At 37.7% G+C, this 21,539-nt stretch overlaps 1 protein-coding gene across 2 annotated transcripts in view; it reads right to left on the bottom strand.

Moving 5' to 3' along the window:
- SKAP2 (src kinase associated phosphoprotein 2) overlaps positions 1-21,539 on the bottom strand; it is a 152,453-nt gene that overhangs the window by 7,818 nt on the left and 123,096 nt on the right. For both annotated transcript variants that reach the window (XM_024223032.2, XM_029910997.1), the window contains 2 exons: positions 12,880-12,957; positions 4,809-4,921 (listed from right to left, as the gene is read on the bottom strand). In XM_024223032.2, coding sequence (XP_024078800.2) covers positions 4,809-4,921; positions 12,880-12,957 — 191 coding nt within the window. The remainder of the gene's footprint in view (positions 1-4,808; positions 4,922-12,879; positions 12,958-21,539) is intronic.

Here is a 21,539-nt window from a genome sequence, read left to right as displayed (position 1 = left end):
GGAGATTCAGACTATCTGGAAAATTTTAGAACTTTCTTTGGTGTAATTGCTGAACGATATGTGATTGACTGGAGAGCATTTTTGGCATTGAATGACATTTTCTCTAAAAAGCAGAAAGTGACAAATGCGTTAGATAACTGAATGAGACTTCTTCACGGGTAGCAGAGTTGTTTTAAGATAGAAAAAATAGTTTTTTTTAGGAATATAATCCTCAGATTTATTATATGGAAGCATTATTAGATAACAACATGACATAATGAAATATAAATCAATTTAAAAGTTACAGTACAAATAAAAGTGAACAGAATTGAGTTTAAAATTCAAAATTGGTATCTGAAAACATCTTAGGAGAAGTGAAAATCTGTTTTACATGCCTCACAAATCATAATGTCAAAAATATTTCCTAGTGAGATAGATAATGTTAAGTGCTTATTAATAAAGGTAAGTGTACAGAGCTAAAATCACGTTTGACCTGGTCAGGATTAGCTAACCCCACACTTCCAGGTCCTTACCCTTATCTTATTTTTTAACCATTATACAGCAGGTTTCCTTTTTTGTACAAGACATACACCTAAACAAATGGAAAAGGGATAATTTACATTGTAGTATGATCACATGGAACTAACTTTTCAACAAATACAGCTTTCATTATGATTAGGTAAAGGTCTAACAAAAATATTCCATATTTTACCACCATATACATAGTGTCTTCTGTGTAACTAATAAAAAGTGTATTCTCCCTATACTTGGTACTTGTCAGGCAACAGTTCCACTATTGTGCTGTATTTATATTTTCATAGATAGTGATCTGAGCTCATAAGACTAATATGTTTCTTTGTATTTTGATTAAACAAAAATACAGGTTCAGAGGTGCACCTTGTGGTGGTTATTTTTTGTTTAGTTTTGTTAAAAGACCCACCATTATGCATTTACAGATGTTAAACACAATGTACAGAAATCTGAATACTGAATCCTTGCTCTACACTCAGCAAAAGTTCCAGTGTCCTTAAAGCAAAGGGTTAACTGGTGGATGAAATTCCTATGGACAATAAATACTTACATGAGTAGCATCATGTTGCACTGGCATGCACTGAATTAACAACAGGAAATGGGTATAATTTCAGCAATACTGGCTGAGATATGACACTTGTCTTTCTAGTTAATGTTATTTGTTGCTTTTAAAAATACAAATGTATAAATCTAGTCGGTATGAAAAGAGGTTAAAGGTCAAGGACTTACACAGTGCATGAATCCAGTATACTGTTATATGGTAATGGACAACTAGAAGGACGCAGGGGTCTGCTAATGCACTCAGCACAGCATCATAATCATTTGCATCTGGCTGATGAAATTATGAAGCTTTCCAGTATGAAACATTCTCGCTAGAAAATCATACAACTGCCACAAATAGGTTAACTGTGTACACATTCTGAATCCAAGGCATACCCAACTTAAAAAAATATAGCTATTCAATCACCCATGCTTAGCTTTATATTTTAAACCAATTTTTATACACAAAATAAGATTTATGGTATAGTATTTAAAAGAACTGACCCATCATAGTTTGCTTTCCCATCGATCATAGGAATTTGAAACCAAATGAGAACCCACAACTGAATGGAAGTTGAGGACATTCAGTACCTTGCAGACTTGGGCCACAAAAGTATTGCATTTCTAATGTAATATTTTCCTTTTTACATGAGCCAATTTTCATTGAAAAAAAAAATCCCTGTGAAGCTCTGGCTGTAAATGTATCACTTATTAGTGGGGTGGGAGGGGAAGGAAGTACAAATTTTTGAAGGTTGAGTAAAACAGGATAAATATGACAAAAACCACACACACACACACAAGAGAACTAATTCAAATTTTAACATGATACCAGCATGAGTGTGTATCTGGACAGATTCACTGTAATCAACTAAAGGTAATCTTTTAAGCTAAATGACTACCTATCAATATGTGTTATGAAGCATTTGTTAAAAAATTCTGTTATTTAAAAACTCTCAACATTTGAAAGAAATACTTAACAGTAAAAGTTTGCAGCAAAAAACGACATGTTCTCCTTATATGCTAAGAACAGGTAGATGCATTATTACTTGGGTGCAAAACTGCAAAAATGCCCCAGACTTGGAAGGTAGCTCAGCCAGATTTCAGGGCTTAATGTTAAAAAGAGTGAAATCTACTTTTGTTCAGGAACGTTACAGCTAACGTGCGTTTGCAGGATCAAGGTCGTAGTGGGCACCGTTGATTTCAACAGGACTACTCATGAGTACATCAAGCAGGATTTGGCCTTTTGTAGTGTTTAGCTACATTAGCAAATAAATAACAAATAATCAATGTTGTGTCACTGAAACCATGATTATTTTCCTTAGGTGCACTTAAACTAGAATCACCTCAGCTGTTATGTATTGTCATCTTATTTTCATTGTCTCTTTAACATGTAAAAATGCTACAATTTTCCAAGTCAGAACAAAATTGCTTCCATTACATTAATACTGAATTGAGGGAAAAAAAGTCTTGTTCAGCCTTCTATAAGGCACTGTAGAAAGTATGTGAAAACAAAAATTTTTTGGCAAAAGATGCAAAAGTCGTATTGGTGGAAGCTACAAATACATATTTTGTCAAGTTCATGAGATTTAAATTTCTCAATAAAACAAATATTCTGTGCTTACACAAATACCCTACATTTTTCTTAATATTGCATTCTTCCCACAACATATAACACTTGCATTTAATTCTTTATCAGCAAAACATGATTGCTTCATGATTAATGTTAAAACCTAGCTGACATATGATAGGAAAGTAATAAGCCATAGCTAGGATCAAGCTGGAGTTGAATTTATGACACCATTTTGGATCTACACACATTACCTACTGTCAGCAACTGCATCTCTCATTTTTAACCACTAGATGGTGTAAAAAAATTAAAAAATTGCCCAAGATTCATACCACTGCCACAAAACCCAAGTATTACTCTACTAGATTAAGGAATATTTGTTGCAGAAAAGTCTTTACCAATTTTAGGGTGCTCTAGATTACTTTTTACCTTGTTTGATTCTTAACAAACCCTTTGTCTGGTTAGTAACGCTCAGACAGACCTTGAAATTGAATAAAGTGGAAGGCTAGATGGATAATTCCCTGGCATTTCACCTCCAAGGAGTCTAAATTCAGAGCTGACAGTAATGACCAAAACTCATTTTCTGAAAAAGCTGTAAACAGTCCCTAAGTGAAATGAGACTGAATTCTGCGGACTCTGTTTTGGCATAGAAATCACCCCTCACCAGAAAGCTTCTACACATCTGGAGAAATTAGCAGACCAGTTCAAGGACTGAATATGCATTAATCAAGGCACAACCCAGAGAGGGTTGATAGGGATTGGATGGATTAAGCTACTGTTTCTCCCCCTCTGTTCTCATTTTTAAAGTGAATTCTTTCAGACTATCTGTAGGAGAGGGTTAAATAGTTGTTAATTGTCAGGTGGGGAGGTTAAGATTTAATTACCCCTTGTGGCATTAGACAATAGTAAAAGGAGGCTGATGTGTACAATGGAATTGTTTGCTTATCGTTTTCCATGTTTGTTAAGGAGTACTGATCTTCACTACTGAATGGAAGCCTGCCCCACCAAAAAGCCTTATCCTACCTCTAGTAATGTAATTCAGTTATTAGCTTAAGTGACAATGAAATACCTCAAAAGAAGCACACGGTCACATCATCATTAGCAATACATCGTCTATATTTTCATATATGACCATCTTTCCAACCGTAAATCTTAAAGTTATTTAAACAGAAGCCATACATTTATTATCCAAAAACACTGCCGTTAAATTAATCAAGGAAGATTTAAAGCAATAGTGAGGAAACTGAAAGTTTCAAACTAACAGAAAGTGTACTGCAGTTTTCATGGGGTTACTTATGATTTCCATGTGCAAGTACAGAAAGGGTTTAAATGAGCCTGAATGCCTTCAGCATTGTACTAAATGGCAATCGTGGGTGAAGGAACGTAACTGAAAAGTGCTGCTACAAAAAAAATTTCAGCTTATTTACTGTGGAAACTGAGGATTTTTATACAGGAGGAGAAGAAAAAAAATGTTTTACTCTCAGATGCACTCATATGTAAACTTCAATGGGCTTTGTGTAAGAGCATACAAGGAAAGGATTTTGTCCCATTATTATTTGAGAAAGGTAGGCAAATTAACCTACCTTATAATAAAACATGACTGCGAGCTTAATGCATGACATTATATTGGAACAGAAAACCTGCCTTTACCTCTGTGGGTTTTTTTAAGCAAACAGGAAAAAGTGGTGAATTAAAAATCGCCTGAATCTGTCAGAACAAACATACACAAAGCCTAAATCATCAGAACAGCTGCAGTGTATACAAAAAGATGAAAGCCTAGTTCTAAAAACAAACTGTTTCCGGTAGCAAGATGCCCAGAAAACCAGAATCAGGACACACAAGAATATAAAGGAAGAGGAAGTAAAAACCATAACACACAACATAATATAGTTTACCCTACAAGGTTAACTTTTACCTAGAGTAAGCACATTGTCTTCCATTAAATTAGCTAGGGGATGTCAGCCAAGATTAAACGAACAGATAAACATACTTTTAAGTTGATTCCTGTTACATGGTTATGTTTTAAATGTGATTATATTTCATTTGACAAAATAATTCATTACTGTGAATGTCTGATTGCTAACAAAGGGTCTAAAGGGAGTACCAGTCCCTTCCCCTCCCCCCTCCCCGTATTATTGTAGGAATATATGACTCTTTTCTTCACCAATTTACTCTCAGTAGCATACTGTACCTTGCTGAGAATGTAGATAACATCGCCACGTTTAAATGACAACTCATCAGAAACATCTCCTGTGCAGTCCCACAGACCTTGGTAGAAATTAGCATAATTGGTATTTTTATCCCCTGGGAAAGAAAAAAAAAGCATACATTAAACCTTCCAGCATTTGTGATCTTTTATCTTCAAAGGTAGTAATTAAATCTTCACACACTAAATGAAGATGGGCTAGAACACATTTCTCAATTTTCATTGTAGAAATCCTCACCACACACCCACAAAAAAAGCAAGTGGAAAACCAGTTTAACATGTGAACCCTACATTTGATAACTGTTGTCACCCAAAACATGCAGCTACAGGTTCTCAAAGCATTCAGCAGCTGCGTCTTACAGCACCTAACTCTTCTTTACTAATATATTTCCAGCAAGCCATGTTTGCATTTTAACTTGAAAAGGATACAATGCTAGAGTATAATTAATAAAATCTGTGAGAAAAGGCCAATGGTAAACTTTTTGTGGTGCACATCTTTTTCTTTTCAACAAGATTTTCCCTTTTCTGAGAGTCTTTCATATAATCTTTGGTTGTTACTGCTGAAATATTGTAGCAACTTTGAAACTGTTTGCTGAAGCAGCATTTCTAAAATATTTTGTGTCAGCTCCAGCGTAGGACATTAAGCTCTGGCTAAACATGCAACATACACTTAAGTCATAAGCTCATCCTTCTAACAGCATAAGCACAATGGATGTGCTGTGTTCAAACTGCCATACAGACCATTAACTGATTGATTATTTAGCACTCTTTGCTCCCTAATACTGCAATAACAGAGTAATAAATGCTTTGTCATACGCTTACCATACAGAGTACATCTATTGGAACATAGAACTTAAACATGGTTAAATACACTGGACACTTCTGTTACACTACAAACGATTTCCTGTTTTTAATTCAGTGAAAATGGAGTTTGATGAGTTAACTCACAAAGAATGTAAGCAATGCGAATAAGATGACTAGTTACAGTGTGTAGACACTAACCAGACAGAATATGTACTAACAATTTACAACACTGGAAAACTATCTTCTACTTCTGATAACATAAATATCACTGAACTGGCTGAATCAAGGCTGTCATCTTAGTTTTGTTATATGATCCTTGCACTGCAGGCTTGCTGGTTATTCCAACATGTACCAGTCACATTTGCATATCATTAGCACTCTGGACTATTATTTATAGGTCACAATTTAATCATGATTGGTTACGTTTATTACAAGAAAAAACATTCCCCTAAAATATCAGGTAACAAATAGGAGAAACTGCCACACTATTTTCTAAGAGTATTTTTCTGTTGATGTTGGCGTTCTCTATTTTGCAAACATTTTGATTTTAGTTCCAGGGTTTACTACAGCAGCAAGAAGAGCTGCTTTCTATTTATTTACTTCAGTCTGTGGGCTAGCACTTTCAGATGTCATTACTGACATAAGCAGGAATTTGCACAACTCTGACATAAATTAAAACTGCTCTGCATTGTCATTTATTATTTATCCTTTACTAAAGCAGTGCTTATTGGTTAACTTCTATTACAAAGCACTAGAGGGCACTCAGGCTAGCAGCACACAAATTCTGCTATGATCGCACCAAAATATAGATACAATTTAAAAAAAATCTTCATAATAAAGTGGTTTATTTTTTCAGTGTAGATGTTTAGATAGCATGGCCTCTGGAGGAGATTGAATTGCAAGGTCTAAGTTTTGGCCCTAACAAGCTTGTCTGTCAGTTTATTATTCACTGAATCTAAAACTCACTGAATAGCGTAAGATGATAAAATGAACATTGTATCTCTGCTACCATATTTTAATATTGTAATGATTTCAGCTACGCGATTGAACATAACGCCCAGTACAATTTTTATTAAAGCAAACTGAAGCTCTGGCTGAGGAGGTTTCTTGCAATTGTCTTTTTTTAATATACCAAATAAAACTTTTAGTTCTTCAGAGTTACACAAATGTGAATTATGATTTCTCGCACATGACACTTATCCCTCTGGGGTTTCTTCTTCCCATTGAGGAGCCTGGTGGAATTCCTATTAACATTAATGGGAGTTACATGGGGCACATCGACAGGAGAAGAGATCCCACAGCGAGTCAGATACATCTCTCCCTCGATGAGCATCATGAGTATTTCATTAAGCCTTGGCGTGTAAATGCAACTGAACTAATGACTTGGCAACACTGGAAAAGATGCATTTTAAAATAAGCTAATCGCTACTCGATGATGTTACCCAAAGACCAACCATGGCTCTGTGCTCTCATATGTGAAATCTACATAAGAAGAGAGCTGTTTACCCCAGCGAGCCATGCGGTTCAGACAGTAATTGGTAGGCCAGGGGGATGAAAAATTATAAATAAAAAAAAAGGCAGTGTACATTTCTTAAGTTACTTTATTCTCCCAAGCATAGTAGTGTGTAAATTCCAGATGGGAAATCTGGACGTGAAAAATTAACAACTGGAATCTCCTTTCTCCTCTATGACCACAAGTGTGTCTGATTAAGTATGTGCATAGTCACACTTGTATAATGTTAAGTATGGGCATAGCCTTAGAAGCAATATGTTTCAAGCAAAGCTGGCTTCATTAAAAGATGGAGCTAGTATTGTTTACAGTGCCTACACCACACAGAAAGGTGCAGCGAGGGATGTTGTAACAAACTCACATTGCATTCTAAAATACATATCAAAACGTTTATTGCTCAGCCCCTAGTTTACAGACTTATGCTAAGTTCTGAGCTCTGGCCTGATTTCAGAAATGAGAGAGGACCACCTTGTGTCTTTTGCCTTTATTTGGAGAAGTGGATAAAAGAAAGCCAGGCGACCCTGGTGAAAAAGAATTTGGCAGAGAGATAGTAAGGAAATGATGCTGACTCTCTTTTCCCACTTTTTAAACACTTTAAAGACATGAAAACAGATCAGTGATTTGACATCAGGAGCATATGTACCAATGGGCGGGAGTGGGGGGTTAATATGTTCCTGATATCAGTAATGTTACATTCATGGGTTACTGATATGCTCTCACATCTCAGTTATGAAACCAGTGTTGTCACCATTGTACTGTACCTTAAAGATGAAATATCTAATTCCTTAAAAATGCTATATACCCCGTCTATAAATATTGCTAAAATAAAGAGAGCATCTATCTTATGCAGAAGGCTTGACCCTGTAGCCTTTACTCATGTGAACAAGGGATGCAGGATCAGGTGTACATTTTGTATCTATCAGCTGCCTTTGATACTATTGATCATAAGGAGTGGCTGAGCTGCATTTGGTATGGGTGGATGATTGTGGTGGGGAAATACAAAGTTAGGCAGTTCACATTCCAGGACAATTGTTTGATAAGCAACCGCCCAACAGTTTTCAAAATTCCCTTGTGAAGGGTTCCTCAAAGTTTCATTGTCATACCTATTTTTCCAGGGTGTGAGGGGGCTGATGGAGAACACAGACATTTTTGTCTTATCTGCTGATGAGAACTAACTCTTCATCAGATCCAGATAGCGCAGCCTCCCTACTTCCCTGATTTCAGACAGAGATAAGGCCTAAATGAAGGCTAGATGGCTAAAGCTCATGTCAGACAAGGGGGTGGTAGTGCTAGTGGGTAGGGGAAGCTGCTGGAGAAATTGCTTGAAGATGTATTTGCTCTTGCTAATGAAGTATACTTTGTCAAGGATGTCCACAATCAGGGGTTATTTTGGATCTCTATTTCCCCAGGTAGCAGCAGTAAGCAAGAGTGTTGTGGTTTTGGTTCCCTCCCACCACCACTTGCCATTGCTAGATTTGCAATATATTCTCTCAGGTCTGCACCTGTTATCCATGCCCCTCTCATGTCTAGATTGGACTACAGTAATGCTCTCTACTTGGAGCTTTCCTTGAAGACTACCCAGGGGATTCATTGCAGCCCACTTTCTCAGTGGTACTAGATATGCTAAGAGCATCATACTTAGATGTCTAACATATTGTCCTGCTACAAAGATTTCCTTTTTTGCTTCCAAGTTCAAATTAATGCTTAGTTTAATGCTGTGGGTCCTGGCCATTTTAGAGACTTCCCCCCTCCCACAGTGTCCTCATTAAGTAGCTGTGATCATCTGTGGTCAGTAATGTTACCTGTCCTCAGTGTCAGGACATATTTGATGGATGGACCTTGCTGGTCCAGGAGCTAAGTGTGCTAGCCTTCAGGATACATTGCAAGTTTGAGTTTGCGTACTTGGGGTTCGAGATAGATTCTGGGACCTTTTAGATATGGTAGTTGTTGTGATTAACCTGGGGATTATCTGAATGCTGTAAGCTACTGGCAATTTATTACTCATTTTGTCTTAATGCTCATAATACCAAAAATATGAGAGGTATCAGGAAAAAAAAACTATGAAAAAGTTATTGTTGTAAATGCATTCTACAATAACAAATCAGCAACATAGATTTTACTGATTATGGATGGGTTCAAACCTCTGATCTGCCTTCAAATAAACTAGAGAAGAGCTACTTATGCCTTATGTCTGTGATTGAAGAAATAAAAGGTGGGTTGCCATGGGCAAAAATTTGGCAAATATATTACACACACACTATGCAAACACGCACACACAACCTTAAAACTTTGTTAAACTGGATTTAGGGTTATAAATAACTAGATACTTAAGGAAAAAAAGCTTTATGAGCACAACATAGTAGTCTCAAAGAGAAAGGTTAGAAAGCCTGGAAATTCAGAGTAAGATTATACCGTTTTAAAACATTAACATTAGAAGTATAGAAATGCACACATCAGGTCATTAAAATAAATTTAACACTGCCCTCATCTCCACTGACCTCCCACTCTACATAAGACAGACATTTTTCATCCTGGTGTAAAGGGGGAGTTTGATTAAATCTTTAAGAAGTTAGCAGAGCCTGCAGTTGTGTATCTTAAATCTACTAATCCCACTTTATCTGGCTAGTTTCCCTGTGGGAAGAAGAACAGGAGTACTTGTGGCACCTTAGAGACTAACAAATTTATTAGAGCATAAGCTTTCGTGGGCTACAACCCACTTCTTCGGATGCATATAGAGTGAAACATATATTGAGGAGATATATATATATACACACATACAGAGAGCATGAACAGGTGGGAGTTGTCTTACCAACTCTGAGAGGCCAATTAAGAAAAACTTTTGAAGTGATAATCAAGATAGCTCAGTACAGACAGTTTGATAAGAAGTGTGAGAATACTTACAAGGGGAGATAGATTATTACATTGACAGGGGACGTTCAGAATAAATAGCACAGTAGTGTAAATTTGTCTTAACAAGAGTAAGATATGGTTATCCAGTTAGTTTCCTTCTCACTTTTCAGACTCTCTGCTGTGATAGTGTGTGTTGTTTGAGGACACAAACCATCTGGTTTTCAGTTGCTCTGATGTTCCTGCAGAATGTACAAGAATGCACATAGCTTCCTTCTTCCTGGGCCCTTTCTCTCACTCTTGCTATCCACATCAGGGAAAGAGAATTATAAGATAAAAAAGAAGCATGGTAAAATAATTTTTCCGGATTTATTTGGGGAGCCAGGGGTCAACCACTAGATGAGTCCAGTTTCTTTTCTATATATTTCCCCTCCTCGGCATTTCTCCCACCACAGCTCTGTCCTTTCAGGCCCCTCTCTTCAATCCAGCATCTCAGTGGCAGAGCATGAATTCTCACTCTGCCACTTCTCTCGGTCCTTAATAGTCCACAATCACAGCTATCTACATCAAGGCAACACACAGTTTATTAAGTTTATGAAACCAATAATGGATGTGAAAACTAGTTTTGATAATTAAATCACTCTATCAATAATGCAAAACTAGTTAAAGGCGCCAGTCTTCATCAAAACCAGCAGATTATACAAATTTTGAGTTTGTAGACAAACTGTTTGGGAGTTAATATGAGACAAAAATGCTAGAAAAGCTTTCAAGATAAGAGATTTTTTGCCCTCATATTTCCAAAATTCTTTATCTGAGTTGCTTCAAATTTACTAGAAAAATTCTAGTCTGACAGAAGATCCCTTAGCTTCAATTACAGATTGAATGGTTTAGTTCTGGAAAAGTTAAGAAGCAAGTGTGCCCAAGCTGAGTTCATAATGGAAGTTTAGCATCTCTCCATAATATATACCTACTCACTCTAACAGATAATTAGAGGAAAAATTAGTTAAGTGCAGAAGATGAGTTACTGATGGTAAGGAAAGTATCGTTTTTCTTGTACTGCTTGAGACTGATTGAGATTTAGGTACCGTATTCTGTGTGTATTATTTGTTGGAAAAACATCAGACATTTTTGAATAAGTTAGAAATTCATATGATGTGATGCCTGGAAAGACAGAAATACCCTTGTCAACTCACTGCCCTACATGGCAAACAAACTTCTTGTGTCATATATTTAATTGTTTAGGGAAGAACAGAGGTCAGTGCTATGCTCAAGTGTTAAAACTATTACTTGAAATGTATTCATGTCTGGGGAGAATTATTATGATGCTTTATTTCAAGGATATTGTATGAACCCTAGTTAAATTTATAGAACTGTTCTCATAAAAATGGGGACTGCTGTGTTCATAAACTAAAGTGCTAATATTTTGGTTACACTAGAGGATGTTATCAAAGTAAAATTTCTTTGAGCTGAAATATTTATGAGAATAACAAACATCTGTTGCTCACTTCATAATTGGATTGACCCTATCCAGTATTATAATTATTGGCATGTCTAAATGACTGTTAACGCTAAGGTTTCATTGAGTCGTGTTGTTTTATGCGTGATTTTTAGTAGATCACAATGCCAGCAAATCTGATGACCCAGTCCTCATTTCCTTTCCAAGAAAAGGAAACCAAAACATTTTACTGCAACCTGTTCCTGCTTTCCTGTATGGGTCAGGAAATCAGGCCCCCGGTTCCTCTCCACATGTTGCAATAGGAAGAGTACTGCAAAGCTACTTCCTGAACACACACTCCTTATCCACCCTTTCCCTGACAGCACTGGAAGAGTGATGTGCAGTATATATAATGGAGGAAGGCGACCCCAGACTGCATTACACTGCAGGACGCAGTTACGACACGGCAAATCTGGCGTTGGCCGACATTTAGCTGTGAAGAGGTGTAAAGACCTGATAAGAAGCAAGTCTTCCATACTTTCTGGTCAAAAAAGTGATGTTTTATCAAAAGGACCATGCCCTTGAGGCAGGGATATATCTTGTTTTTACCTTAGCTGGGAATGTCTTACAGTCCGGAAAAGTTGTCCCTCCATGTGACTTTACATAGTATCTGCAGTTATTTTTCCACTCCCAGTGACAATTAGCACAAGGGCAGTTTGCCAAGCTGAGGCAGAGACAATATCCTTCTTAGCCTTCCCGGGCATTTGTGTCCTTTTCCAATTTTTTTGCTGCTGTCACTGGACTCTGGCATTTCTTACCCAATTCATTTGCTTTCTGTGATAATCATATGCAATGAAGATATGCATGGCCAACATTTAAACAGGCTGCAGATCAATTAGCGGTCTTAAGTTTATCTGATTTTTATCAAAGAAGACAGAGCTCTGGGTCGATTGTCAGAGCCTGTGTCAAGTTGACCTTTTCAGAGATGTCTACATTGCCAGTCCCCTGGGCAACTTGTTGTCCCCTGTTAGTCTCTGAATGGCAGAAGTCTGTTCTGCTCAAGCACAAAGTATACACAGATGTCTATATTATATTCTTATAGGTTTGACAGCAACTGCATGTTGTATCTATAAACTGTCCTTTAGCAGTGACACTTCCTCAATGATGATAAGCTAATTTATGCAACTAAATCTCCTTTGTGCAGAAATGAAAGCTAATTGAGTCATTACAAAGTAATTCAGGAAGGAATACCTTGTATAAATGGGCTTACTTTATAAATCCTTCTCAAGTGGTTTTCATGCATCCTAAATGGTGCTAAGCAGTTTTACTGCCATAAAATACCCAGATGAAACCGATAATGTTTGGAAGCTGGGAAAACATTGTTTACAACAGCAAAAGGCCAAGACTGGAAAAGAAAAGTAAAGAAATATTTGCAGAAGAAAGAAAAACATTTTAATTACCTGAAACATTGCTAGTGCTCTCTTGGCTCAGTTTCCTTGGCTCTCCAGTCTTTGGAGGAGCGCTCTCTTCTTCTTCTTCTGCAAACAGACAATTACAAATGAAATGCTGAAGGAACCTGCTAACTGACAGGAATTACAGCCCACGTCAGTTAATCAATCACACTATCTATACTTCTAAAATGTAAATGCTGGGAGCCAAACTCTTCTGTTTTCATATTGCCACACAAGTTTGAGGGCTTGGTTGTTTTTTGTTTTTAACCACTCTGGTAGCTCTCTTTTAAAAAAAAAAACTCAGTTGTGAACTGCTGAATTCATCTTTGACTCTGAAAAGTGACTTGAAAGTGCCATTTTGGGGCTCCCCCTTTGCAATCTTGCAATGGCTTCTAGAACAATCAGAACTGGGGTCCCATCCTCCCCTGGCTACATCTATCATTCCAGGATAGGGAAAATTCAGGCTTTCCTATTCATTCTTACATCAGAGGGGTGTGATTGTCACTGCCCCATACCTCCACAAAAAGTTGGGGGTTCCACAGGAGACATGGGGCCTCTTTGCCTCTGCTGTGCCATGCATCTACATTGGCTCCTGCCTGCTCAATGGGAGCATAGCTGCCCTGTTTTCAGTGGCTCCACCTACTGTGGCAGATCATGGGAACCACTAAAGGGAGTGTGCGTGTGTGGGGGGGAAAGTTATATTTAACCTGGGCATGGGTGGGGGAACAGTCTATGCTAATAAAGTCTCAGACCGTACCAACTAACTGTGCTTTCCTCCATGGCTTGGGAGGGAGAAGAGAGCTTGATGGAACCCCTCAACCCTGTTCTCTTGCCAACACAGAGTTGGAACCCTCCTCCTCCCAGATACGAGCTCTGCTTCGTATAGGGACAAGAAAGGGACTACTATAAACTCCTTAGTTTACAATTCTGTTGAAGATGCATAAAAAGGAATGGACCTTAACTCCCTCTATCATAGCTGTGTTCTTTCTGTAGGAGTAAAATGAATTAAAAACCAAAACCTTATCATAGTCTCTATAACAGCACAGCTGACAACACAGATCCCCTAGCTAGGTATTATATTGACACACCCACTTTTCAGAATAGAACTGCACTTTAGGTATGTCTAATTCCTTTGCTGCTATTTAACACACTGTGTACTAATATAATAAGTATGTTTGCTTTTAAGTACCATGGACCCATTACAGCTACTAATCTGATATTTTGTTAATAAACAATGGGTATAAAAGTCATGGCTTTTAAAATGTTCTTCACAAGCAGATAATGTAAGAATTTCATAACATTCTATGATGGAGAGGAGGGTGAGTTTCAGCATGAACATGTGATCATGTCTGGTTTGCATTAATAACTTTGTAAACGTATAGGTTCATTCATGCACATCACATTACACATTCAGGCTTCAATTCTGCAAATACTTAATACACATGTTTAACTTTAAGCACAGGAGTAGACCTGTTGATTTCCGTGGGACCACTCATACGCTTAAAGTTAAGCACATGCAGAGCTACTTGCACGACTGGGGCTATAGGTTCCCAAACACAATATAATGGGAGACATGGTTATGTGATTTACTGTTCAAGGAGCTTTGTATTATTGATCTGCTAGTTAATCAGTAGTTTTTGTTGTCTAATAACTACTGACTAGCTAGAAGTTTGGTTGAGACAGACTCCAATGACTTGGACACAAAACAAGAAAACAATGGAAAGTGGTAAATCTGATGCTACTGCACAGCACATAAAAGAGAGAGAGAGAGAGAGAGAGAGAGAGACTGACTATCTACTATATTTAAACTTGTTCAACACTGAGTACATCATTACATCATGTGGGGCATGCTAAAAAATGTAACAAAAGTATCCTTATATATTCTCAAGGGCACCAGGAGGCACTCATTCCATGGCTTACAACCATTTTTATGCCACTTACAAGCAATATTATCCCTTTGTCTGTCATCTTTTCTACCCACAATGCATTATCTCTTCCTATAAAGACTCAATTCCAGGTAAGAGACAGAATATTATATACTGCTAGAAATAATTTTTTTGTTATTGAATATTGTAGAATTATTTTTATTAAGAATGTTCATACCATGCTGCTACTCTTTCCATCAGTTCTGTGATAATAAGAACTCCATTTTAGTAAGTATTTTTCTCTTCCCTCTCTCTAATTTAAAAAGGGAAAGGGAAAGCAGTGCAGGTTTGAGAAATTTTTCCACAGTAAGACAGAGTTTACTGTATAGAGTTTACTTACTATAAAAATAAACACTATATTGTGGGTTCACAAACAAAGTTCATAAATAAGTACAATTCTCCCTTTAAAAAAAGATAAACACTGTTTAAAACTGATGGTCATTTCCTAGACTTGTATTTGAAGTGTAAGAGGAGAAAAGAAAGCCTGAACCCAAGTTCCTTCAGAACCCCAGTGGTTCTCCATGTCAATTAAATATTGCTTTAGATCTAACGGACTTGGGTCATGGGAGCTTAAAGAGGACATTTAGCTCCTAAATACAACTTGCACTTTGGGCCTGGAAGCAGTGTCAAACCTCTTGTAACCAACAGCAGTCTCAAATGTGTAGAGACACTGGTCAGAAACTATGTTGCAATGTTTGCAGCAATGCATAGCACAGATAGTATATACAATATCAATTATTGAGGAGAAACAGTACGACAAAAGTTAAATTGTATTATCAAGATAGTGTGTCACAGGGAGCCACAGAGATCTTCAAAATAATCGTAGTTCAATCTTTCCTCTCTCCCCTCACTTTCTACCCTTCAGGCTGGGAAGAGACGTGTCTCTCTAGTTTCTCTCTCCAGATCAATAGGAGCTCTGATCAAACCCAGAGCTCTAGAAGAGCTGTGTATGTGCCCCAAAGAAATGCATCTGGGCCTACAGCAATAGGTTGAGGATCCCTAGAGACTAGAATATAGACACACTTACAGCATATCTCCACTACTAGAAAGTTAAAAGTTTTTTTCTGGTAACAGATCAGGGAGGAACTGCAAATATTAAAAAAAAAATAATAATAATTCCTGTAGATTTCACAGCTGAATTCTAAAATTTTGCACTATGAGTTAAATATGTAAATTACTACCAGGAGATTGCCACAGCTATTCCCCAAACACAGATGGCTCTACCTGCACATATGATTTAAAGCGAATACAACGAATACAACAGTATCTGACTTTTAGACATGAGTCTAATTGATTTTTCTTCCTTTTTGTTCTTCCCAGAGAGTCAGATTATATGAATATAAAAATGTACTAAAGTGTAGCTTGCATAATACATTTCTGCAACAGAATTGGTAATCTCCCAGATAACTATGTATAAAGTCAGCATTCCACCAAAAAACTGATAATAGTCAACCACTTACCTACATTAGATCTTATATTAATAGCAGTATTATTAGCTAGTATTTTATTGTGTTGTGTTATTTGATATAGACACGGTCATTATACAATATTAATTAATACCCTGGATAATCACAGTTTGTGGGTTAATATATTCCATTCAACACTTTAATAACAGTAAACAAAAACAGCTCAGCTATGCAGCAAAATCCATCAAGCCACACAGATGGTTATAAGGTTTTCATTATGTGGTTTCCATAGCAATCATATTGCAAATCTGGAAGCTTCTTGCAAATAAGCAGCTTGTATTTACATGCCTCTCAGCTGCAGCATGGAATTCTACAACATGGGAAGTTATTATTCCGATCACATATTGTTAGAAGAATTGTTGGGAGTTGTTTTGATCAGTCCAGATTTAAAAAAATACTGCAGTGAACTAATTTTTAAAAATTATTCAAGCATTTTGATGTCTGTAATGCATACTAATAGATCCACGTTTGAAATTTCACTCTGGTGACAAAAGGCTACAAGCATATAAGCTTGTCCTCTGGAACCCCCCCCACAGTACATTAATAAAAATCAAAATGTCTTCACAAGGTAGAGATGATAGAGACACACAGGAAGAACTCAGATGAAACTGAACAGCCATTGCTTATTTGCTCAACAGAAATGTAAAGGTGTAAGAGCCTATTTGAGAGAGAGACTGAATTATTTCTCCAGGATGTATATTTTTCTTAAAATGACCCCATGTAACTGTAAATGGGAACTCTAAAAAGAGAGTAAATGCTCACTGTGGGGAAGAGACAAGTACTTTTCTCTCCCTGATTTATAAACTTAATTTTACAAATTGAGCCTGCTCTGTAACAGATGGATTATTACCCTAATAAGCAACATAACTCTGTCCAGCTATTCAGTTTCACAATAGCTAGATCTAGCTTTTACAAATATTTTTGTTTTGGGGAGGATTTGAATAAACAAAAGGAAGGAGCAATATGCAAACAAGTTAAATCCATATTCATCTTCTTAAGTTGAGGCCCATATCTCCCATTCCCTTTCCCCGTCTCCTCCCCGCCGCTCCCTGCACTAGCATAAGCAGTGAGGACTCAAATCCCGGGACCACTTCGTTTACAAGGAAGTAAGCAGAAATAGCTCTAACACACTGTATACTTTCCCAAAGACCTGCAGAAGTTATTACCCTTACATTCTGTGAGATCAGTACTCTCCCTTTATGAAGGAATAAGGTCAAAAGGATGGATGGTCTCTGTGGTATCTTCCCCCTCTCCTCCTAGATTTCCTTATGGAAGCTGATGCTTAGTCAGCACTACCTTGCATGGTTCTCCCCCTGCACTGAGAAAGCTCACTGTGGAAGGAAGAGGGTTGTGTGGCTACCACAGCCAGAGAGGCTATGGGAAGAGGGGAGGGTGCAAGGAGCAGTGCGGCGGTATTAAGCTTCTGCGTGACTACAACTTCTGGGGGATCTACAAAAGTTTCCTGCATATCTTAGGATATCTCCAGCATGGTTAGTCTCAAACCTTTTTGGTGCTGCAGGGGTGGTCAGGACATCTCAGCACAGAAATCATTGCCCAAAAGCTCAGGTGGCTTTACATGCCTTTTATCCTCCCAATCCTGGCCTGCTTTGGGGACCAGAGAACCTCCTAGCGTAATTTAGATAGCTCTGGGGGCCTGTCTAAGTTAAGGTAGCCCTCACAGACCACCATATTGGCCACACCCCTGCACAGACTTGCTGCAGAACTGTGTGCTGTAGCTGGAGCTACAGCCGGATTCCTCTGAATTCAAGAAGCCTCCCCCAGCTGGAATTAGAGTATAAAGGGGACAGATTTAGAGTGAGAATCTCATCCTTTGGATCCATAAAACTTCTCCATGGAACTAAGGATGTCTGTATGCTTGGTGGGTCTTTATTCCCCTCCAACAGAATGATCTGCGAGAAATTCTACAAGTTCAAACTAGCTAAGGTTCCTGGCCCCTATTTGAATATGACTTATGCAGGGAGTTACTTAGTCCGAAGTCTACATGATGCTTGGGCATAATAAGAAAAATAGGTACATTCCCTACCTCATGGGGTATTTCAAGTATAAATTCACTTATGTTTGTGAAGCACTTTGATAGTATGGTGATGGGGAGTGGGTAATAGAAGTACATAGACAGACAGATAGAAAATTAGTTAATTATTCAAAGATTGGGTTAAATTAAGAAAAAGAATCCCACTAAAATCACATACAACACAGTCCTCACTGTAACACACACTGTTAAGTATGGTTAAACCTGATGCCTGAAGCTGTCTACAATTAGACATTATCAAAGACCTGTTTTTTTATTGCTTAGATGAGATAGTATGCTCATTGTTTAAAACAATACTTATGTTACCAGAAGTGTAACCACATAGTATAATATTGGGAGAGGGGGAGGAAATGGGTGGGAAAAAAAATCACATTTTTTAATGAATTTGTAAAAGGTGAAAGCCATTGCATTTTCATGCACTTGCACATGCTGTTTTTCACTTCCTTCAAATTTGCCACTGTCTTCCTCCACATGAGGGAGAGTGGGGAGATGTACTATAAGGACATGTTTATGAACAGATTGTTACTAAATGACCATTCACTATTAGGGAATCCTTCCCCTATCAAAAGGGCAGGGTTTAAAGCTCCTCTTATGAAAAGTATTTGTGTTTTTGAGGGCCTGGGGAATATGAAGCTTACAAGGCTCAGGGCTTAAATTTTTCTCTTTGGGCAAAGGAATAGGGGAACAATGGGGGAAAGGTGTAGAGCAGGAGTCGGCAACGTTTGGCACGCGGCTCGCCAGGGCAAGCACCCTGGCAGGCCGGGCCAGTCTATTTACCTGCTGACGCGGCAGGTTCAGCCGATCGCGGCCCCCACTGGCCGTGGTTCGCCGTCCCGGGCCAATGGGGGCGGCGAGAAGCTGCAGCCAGCACATCGCTTGCCCGTGCCGCTTCCCGCCACCCCCATTGGCCCAGGACGGCGAACCGCGGCCAGTGGGGGCCGCGATCGGCCGAACCTGCCGCGTCAGCAGGTAAATAAAACTGGCCTGGCCCGCCAGGGTGCTTACCCTGGCGAGCCGCGTGCCAAACGTTGCCGACCCCTGGTGTAGAGACACCTATTTTCTCAAATGTGAAATTCAGAGAAATTTTTAAAAATTGCTTTTGCTTCTTTTTTTGACAAAAACTTTCACTGTTGTTTTGAGGTGGTGCACTGTTTCACTTGATCTTTGCTGTGTCTTCTCAGTTACGCATAATTTTTAAATGCTTTCAGGAAAACCAGACACATGCTACCATATATTTGCTTGAGATCTGAAGACTCGTTTTCCCTCTTAGTTTTCCAACATCCCTTCCCTCTCCTTTTCTATTAAGGCCCCATTTTGTTCAAGGATTGATTTGAAATTCAAAGCAAAGAAGTTTCACCCTTTGGATTGCCTGGAATTATTTGTTGAGAAAACTGAACAAAATATTCTAATTCATAATATAATGCACAGTCTGGTCCTCATATAGGATAAAATTTTCAAAAGTGTCTAAGGGACTTAGGGGCCTAAGTCACATTGCTGTTCCAATGTGATTTAGGCTCTTAAATCACTGAGGTACTTTTGAAAATTTTGCCCATATGACTTTGTCCTCTGATTAGATGACCAAGCTTTTAAAATTGGATGGCAGCTTCTCCGAAGTAAAGGTTTTACCTCACTTTTCAATAAAAGCCTGATTTTGGCCCCAGCTCTAAAATCATCTTTCAGCTTCAAACTTGGTATGTAGTGTCTAGACAGCGGGCAAAATTACAGATATACCAGACAAGATTTTTTTAGCACAATATTTACACAGTTAGAAAAATGTTCCAATTTTAGGCAGAAAAACCCAGCTTAAATATGTATATTCTTCCCCTTTCTATGGAAGTTATTAGGTTATTCCTCTCATTGAGATATAGAACTATTTCTATAAAGCACAGGAAGCCAAGATTTTATATCTGTTTGGTCTCAGATATTAAAATGGTTTAAGTGTTCAACATGACCTTTTATAAACCTTGATACTAAGTTGTTAAAATACATGATATTAAATACTATGCAATAAATATAAACAATTCTCTAAATAAATAGATATAGTAATCAAATATGCAAATAAACCATGCAGTGCAACTTATCACTAGAGTTATTTGATAGATATATATAGGTTACATTTCTGTGGCTTAAATTTGTAGATTAGTAATACAGAGAAGAAAGTCTTCATACATCATGTAAAGTTTATAAGCAGCAAGATCTTAGATTAAAACCCATTCCTTAAAACAAAATAACCCTAATTGTGACAAATGTAACTTGACATAATATTTACATATATGAAAGCAGCTTGTTTAAACCACAGTATCAGTTCTATAGTAATTTGTAGGGTTAATTTATTCAAATGTATAGTTCTTCCCTTTTTTGAACAACTTCATTTCTGGATTTAGAAGAAAACAAGGCAAGTCATTTCAGCAAAGTTCACTTAAGTGAAAGGAAATGATATAGTTGTTGGCATGTTTCTCTAGGACGAGTCTGGCTCTTGGATGCTATAATTGCTTTAAAAATGTCCAAGCAACTGACACTTTTGCATTCTCTGTATTGACCACTGACAACACAGTGGGGGAAAAAAATCAGCAGCATGCGCCCTTTGGGTATTTTAATGGAGTCAACATGTCCTTTTTGGTTGTTTAAAGCCAACGTTACCAAATTACATGAAGCTAATTCTACTAAAATCTTTTATCTAGCTTAAATGACAAAATAAACCCATTGTAATATTATGATACACAAACAAAATCAGGCAAAATGCAGAATGAGCGGAAAATTAATGAGCAGAGACCTTGATTTTTTGTGTGTGCAGTATAATAGTTCAATTATAGTGTCCCACAAATCAGTGTTGTGTTTTTCCCTGACCTCCCATACAAATTTCCTGGATCTTACTACAACTAACTCTATAGAATGTATTTATCTAGTGCCTATTATAGCTGAAGGAATCTTTCTAAATTTTTCAACATGTTAAAAACATATGAAATTCAGCAACAGAGAATCTTAATTCACATTTCCAAATACACAAACACCAGTTTATAGGCTCCCCAACAAAAGAAAAACCAAAGATCTAACCAACCATAGCGGGAAATAGCTTGATAATCCTTTAGTGTCCATTGCCTCTGGTAGAGAAATGGGACCGTTGTATAAATAGTGGAGGAAAACAAACTGTTATTAATCCTGTCGACCCCCCGATAGAGTGGTCTGTTGGCTGAACTTTATTCTCACTCAGAGCCATCTGGAAGTCTT

The sequence above is a fragment of the Terrapene carolina genome, unplaced genomic scaffold (genome assembly GCF_002925995.2).
Source record: "Terrapene carolina triunguis isolate 2854851 unplaced genomic scaffold, T_m_triunguis-2.0 Scaffold84, whole genome shotgun sequence".
Lineage (NCBI taxonomy): Eukaryota > Metazoa > Chordata > Testudines > Emydidae > Terrapene > Terrapene triunguis.
The sequence above is the reverse complement of the archived record's forward strand: the minus strand, read 5'-3'. Positions and strand labels throughout refer to the sequence as shown.